The sequence below is a fragment of the Sinocyclocheilus grahami genome, unplaced genomic scaffold (assembly GCF_001515645.1).
Source record: "Sinocyclocheilus grahami isolate Dianchi unplaced genomic scaffold, SAMN03320097.WGS_v1.1 scaffold576.1, whole genome shotgun sequence".
Classification (NCBI taxonomy): Eukaryota; Metazoa; Chordata; class Actinopteri; order Cypriniformes; family Cyprinidae; genus Sinocyclocheilus; species Sinocyclocheilus grahami.
The window spans coordinates 1,180,231-1,186,147 of NW_015505755.1; the positions used below are offsets into that span (position 1 = coordinate 1,180,231).

General features: G+C 37.0%; 1 protein-coding gene across 2 annotated transcripts; it reads left to right on the top strand.

The window, feature by feature from the left end:
- The first annotated feature begins 1,608 nt into the window (after positions 1 to 1,608).
- On the top strand, positions 1,609 to 5,340 carry LOC107556699 (uncharacterized). Of its 2 annotated transcripts, XM_016239868.1 has the most exons (4): positions 1,609 to 1,740; positions 3,292 to 3,618; positions 4,397 to 4,515; positions 4,945 to 5,340. In XM_016239868.1, exons 1-4 carry the CDS (start codon positions 1,647 to 1,649, stop codon positions 5,053 to 5,055), a joined length of 651 nt encoding a protein of 216 aa, XP_016095354.1. In that variant the 5' UTR covers positions 1,609 to 1,646; the 3' UTR covers positions 5,056 to 5,340. The 2 variants fall into 2 exon arrangements, with proteins under 2 accessions (XP_016095354.1, XP_016095356.1); XM_016239870.1 differs by lacking the exon at positions 4,397 to 4,515.
- The last annotated feature ends 577 nt before the right edge of the window (positions 5,341 to 5,917 follow it).

A 5,917-nucleotide genomic window follows, 5' to 3' on the forward strand; every position in this document is an offset into this window, starting at 1 on the left:
ATCACGTGGATGGCCGTGTGCGTCACTTACCTACATGGCACCAGGATGCACTATGGGAAGAAGGCAAGCCGGCGGAGGCAGTGTGATGCTTTGGGCAATGTTCTGCTGGGAAACCTTGGGTCCTGCCATCCATGTGGATGTTTCTTTGACACGTACCACATCCCTAAGCGTTGTTACAGACCATGTACACCTTTTCATGGAAACGGTATTCCCTGGTGGCTGTGGCCTCTTTCAGCAGGATAATGCCCCCTGCCATAAAGCAAAAATGATTCAGGAATGGTTTGAGGAGCACAACAACAAGTTTGAGGTGTTGACTCCAAATTTCCCAGATCTCAATCCAATCGAGAATCTGTGGGATGTGCTGAACAAACCAATGCGATCCATGGAGCCCCCACCTCGCAACTTACAGGACTTTAAAAAATCTGCTGCTAACATCTTGGTGCCAAAAACCACAGCACACCTTCAGGGGTCTAGTGGAGTCCATGCCTCCGTGGGTCAAGGCTGTTTTGGCAGCAAAAGGGGGACCAACACAATATTAGGAAGGTGGTAATAATGTAAAGCCTACATTAGGGGGGGTTATATATATATATATATATATATATACAGTGGGGCAAAAAAGTATTTAGTCAGCCACCAATTGTGCAAGTTCTCCCACTTAAAAAGATGAGAGAGGCCTGTAATTTTCATCATAGGTATACCTCAACTATGAGAGACAAAATGAGGGAAAAAAAATCCAGCACACACTTTCATGAATGGGAGGCTCTGTAAACATGTTGTCACGTTTGTGTGGTTCATGCAGGAAGTATGTTTAAGGGGGTGCTGCTAGGCATGTAGGGGTCTGAAACCAGTTCCAGTTTTAGGTCTAAATATAAAGACAACCACAAAACCTCATTATTTGCATGTGTTTTCATCTCATGAATAATATAAGAAGAAACTCGATTAATCAGAATCTTTCTTTCCATTAAGGAAAAAGCAGAACGAACAGAGAACATCATCAGCATCGTGGGTTGGGGATGGTTTCAGTGTTCGGTGAATTGGTTGCCATAGAGATCACAAAGCACTGGCTCTGACGTGCACCCAGTTTTAGATTAAAAACAGGAAACATGAAGACTTACAATAAATCAACTTAAAAGCATTTTCCTGTCCATCACATGTGTTTGAGGGAGTCAGTGACTGCCAGAAAATGCCTTTAATGCACTTTATTAAACAAATGCATGCAGGTCTTTTCCGATCAAGGGTTTCTGTCATTTTAACTTTGAAGAGTCCTCTTTCTTTTTCAGCCTTCCTCTCTCTCTTTCATTTTCTGCATCTGTTACTCTCAAGTACAAACCCACTTTAACCCTACATAACCCCCTGCCCTTGTCAACTCTTCAAACAGACCATTTGGTAGAAAATCCCTACAGGGGTCTCCTTTACTACCTCCCCTCAGTGAGGAAACACCAGCTACTGTATGATGCCATGAGAATCTGTAACCGACACACTATATGAAACATGCAAATAACATCAACCACAAAGGGTGCAAGGAGAGAATGGAAACTTCCTGTTTGGCTCGTGATGTGTTCTTCTGTTACACTAAAGGTTGAATTTGCCATACAAGAACGCCATACTTGCAAAACAGTGGCAAAACGAAAGGTAACTCTGTTGAAATGCAACAGATGGAGATTTTTAGGGCATCTGTGACCCTCTTAAGTCTCTGTCTCTTCCATAGCAGCCTATCTGAAACACAGAGCATGTGCAAAGGTAAGATCTTCTTTTTTTGTGATTTACTTTAAACATTCATTACAGTGGGTAATTATATTTGTTTTTGTAACCTAATGTGTTAAGGCTGATTCAGTCATATTAAATAATTTTAACTGATTCGCTGATAGCTCATGAAGCATGTCTTGGCTTATTTGACAAAAGCCTTATTTAGGATGGGACAGAACAAGGCCTTGAGCAGTGGGACCAATTTTTAATTGGGGCTTCAAGTCGAGAGACCTGCAGTGGCCTGACAACCCAAAACAAGGCACTACAATTATAAAAGTGAAATACATTGTTTATGTTTGTGTGAGAATCAAGATACCTTCAGCTGTCTGTTTTATCAGCCGTTTGGCAAAATCACATTTTATGAGGTTGGAATTACAACAAACTAAAGTAGTAATTCTTAATTCTGATATTAAATCTCAATTTGGAGAAATAAAGTCAAAATGTGTATTACGTTGAAATTATGAAACATAAAGTCAAAATTACAAGATACCATAGGACCTTTTATTTGTTTACATCCAAGCAAAAAGTATGTGGGATGACAGGAATGTGGGAAATGCCCTTATGGTTGTCAAATATAAATACATAATCATATATACGAGAAAAAAATAATAATAATAAAAAAAAAAAAATATATATATATATATATATATAAAAAAACTAATAATAAAAATATTTATGTGTAGATGCATACAAGTGGCAAAAGAATTCAAGAAATTTTACATCTTGGTGGCAGTGTATAAATCAAAATCAAAATACAGTCTAACCGACTGAATGAGGTTTGTTAACTGAAATATTGTGCAGGCAGACACATTTAAAACCAACTTTACCACAAACATCTAATTTGCGAGGCTGCAAATACAATAAAGTACATGAACAGTGGCCTTTTGCAAAAAATATTACATTCTGCAACAAGCTGACATGTTTGGCACTGACATTCTGACAGGAGAAAATGAAATGACGAGGGAGTTAATCATTCTGCAAAAAGATGATTCAGTCTTTCCTTTTTTCCTACAAAGTGAAGTTCATAGCAATTTGTTCTAAGAACCTTTGTCTCTGACAACATTTCTCCACTCTTACAGGCAAAGGTTAATATTTGTGAAATTAAGAAACCAGTCAAAACTGTTCTTCAGTTTTGTTATTCGGGCATTTAACCTTTTTTCAGCTTGTTTTTTTATTTTTATTCTCAAGAGTTTGGTATATTGGAAAGTGCCTTTTTAACATAAAGTTACTCCGACCACTAGGAATTGAAAAGACAACAAACATAATTTACTGTTCTAATCCATAATAAAAAAATTAAAAAGTGCATATACTATGGTAGCTTAAAGTGATCTTGAGAACAGAAGCCATCGTTTGTTAATAACGTGGGTGACTGGTGATTTGTGGGTTGCATAACCACTTCTGCAAAAACCACAGACGAAGTAAAATTTTTTATATAAGTATATATTGTACCAATCACAGATTTTAGATTTTAAAATTTAAAGCTTACAAACTGTGTATTAAGCAGTTCTAAGATGTTATTGTTGGTTTGTCTCCTCTACACTGCAGGTAATCTACCACCAGTTCATCATGTGGCATTGAATAGCAGTGTTACTGTACCCTGCCCCGTACTCAGTGCACCAGAAATGGTCTTCAGATTATATAAAGGCTCAGAAGAGATCTTTTTTATCAGCGTTAATAATACAATCATCAGCAAAAATGACAACAGCCCGAGGATGGATTTCACAGTTAATGTTGCGGATAACGGTACCAGTTTTATCCTGGATGGTGTAACAATAAATACTACAGCTCTGTACACCTGCGAGGCCGAGAGAATCTTTCCTCCTCCATTTCAGCAAGTGGAGCACAAACCACAAACCATTGTGTTTGTTGAAGGTATGTTTACTATGGTTGTTACAGAACAACAGACATTGTCATTGTCAACAGCATTATGTAGAGAATTAAAGCAACTGGCAATATGATTAGCAACTGTTTTGTAATACAAACTTCATTATTTGTGCTCTGGTTAATGTACAGTTAAAAGTCACATTTTGTGTCACTCCTTTTCTCGGGGGGTGTGTGTGTGTGTGTGGTTCCGGTATTCCCTATTTTGTGGGGACAAAATGTCTAAATTTCCCCACAAGTATAGCAATACCCCAAATTTTTGATCTTGTGACATTTTTTTGGTGTCCAAGAGAAAAAAACAGTTAAATATAAATCTTACTAAATGATTTAGTATGAAAGTTTTTGTTTTTTAATGTAAAAATGCAGAAAGTTTTCTGTGAGGGTTGTGTTCAGGGTTATTGGATAGAACATATCGTTTGTACAGTATAAACATAATTATGTCTATGGAAAGTCCCTATAAAACACGGAAACCCAATGTATGTGTGTATGTCTATGTGTGTGTGTGTGGTTCAGGTATGCCCTACGTTATGGGGACAAAAATATCCCCACAAAGATGACAATATTCAAAATCCTTGTCCTTGTGGTAACATATTTTTGGTCCCCCTGAGGAAACAAGCTTTTGATTCATACAGAGTACATTTTTATTTTTTTAATCTAAAAATGCAGAAAATTTTGTGTGAGCGGTAGGTATGTTATTGTACCATATAATAACCATTACATCTATGAAATGCCCCCCTAAAACATGGAAACCCAACATGTGTTTGAACAGAGAGACGAGTTAAACAGCATTCTGTCTGTCAAGATGTCAACCACCTGGTTTTTTGGGTGGTGCTTGGAGCCATGGCCATATATGGGCTGTTAACGACTTGCATCGTTTTCATTCTGCGGGTAAATAATTATATTTACATTTAGAAAAAGGGTCATTCAATAGAGTATATTTCTATAATTTAATACAATGTATTACAGAGTATTAGAAAAGTTATCCATTTGATTGATGCCTCATGAAAAATCATGCAGATATAAGACTGTGACTAATATAAATGTTTAAATATGCCAATTACTGTAGTAATCATAGCCTCTCATTATAATGTTGGTTAGCAATGCTGTGTCATTATATATTATATTATTTCAATAATAACATACAGTGATTATAGTGATTACATTTTTTTTGACAGTATCATTTGGCAACAAATATTTAGTTACTTATGGATTGACTTAAACTTTGACTTCAGGTCTTTGAATGTTGACTAAATGATATGTTGCACTTGGTTGATAATTGTATTTTTGAAACATGTCTTTCCCATGTATGCTTATCAGATCAAGTTGAGTCAAATGGATACTCCCTTCAAGGACAGAGAATGCAGACGGAAATGGCAGGGGGTTCAACATCCAACCTGGCAGGGCTGTTACATAGACACTGTAGTATGAGACTATCTGACAACATTTAACAAACCCGGTCAAGAACAACCACTAAAGCATCACATCACATCAGCCATGTTTTAAAAAGGGCACACTGCATTCTGAAAAAAATACTACTACATTTGACATTTTTCATAGTTTTATATTTTCATTTAACCCATTATTAAATGTAGCCAAAATGTAATTAGCTTTGCTAGTATTTTTTTGTTACATTTATTTGCAAAATAAATAAAACAACCTTTTCCCTTTTTGATACTGTATGTTTGCCTGTCTGAAAGGAGGCCTACAATAGACTTTTTTTTTTTTTCAAATAAAGCAAATTATAGGTTAACCCAAACCTGCACAATGATTTACTAGATCCACTTCAACATTCTCAGGCTGTGAACTACTTTTCTTTTTAAGAACATCCCCAAAAGGAGATTTTGCTGTTTTCAGCTATTTTTTCCCCAAGCTTGCTCTCTCTCTCTCTCTCTCTCTCTCTCTCTCTCTCTCTCTCACACACACACACACACACACACACACATGTCTGGCTTGCTAGCCTTGTGGGGACTCTCCATAGGCGTAATGGTTTTTCTACTGTACAGACCGTATATTCTATTGTCCTACACCAACCCTACCCCTAAACCTACCCCTTACAGGAAACTTTCTGCATTTTTAGATTTTCAAAAAACTTCATTCTGTGTGATTTATAAGCTTGTTTACCCGTGGGGAAATTTAGGTCCCCACCGTGACACGAGTCCCCATGAGTCTGTGTGTAGTCAGGTTTAAGTCCCCACCACGATAGAAAAACAGGTACACACACACACACACACTGGAAAATTAGTGTGAGTAAGAAAAGTTAATCTAATGAAAGCTCTGCGGTTAAGAGTTC

Coding starts and splice junctions, on each gene's coding strand:
- LOC107556699 (XM_016239868.1), top strand. CDS start 1,647: ATGCAACAGATGGAGATTTTTAGGGCATCTGTGACCCTCTTAAGTCTC. Junction 1,741..3,291: donor AACACAGAGCATGTGCAAAG/GTAAGATCTTCT, acceptor TCTACACTGCAG/GTAATCTACCACCAGTTCAT. Junction 4,516..4,944: donor GCATCGTTTTCATTCTGCGG/GTAAATAATTAT, acceptor TATGCTTATCAG/ATCAAGTTGAGTCAAATGGA.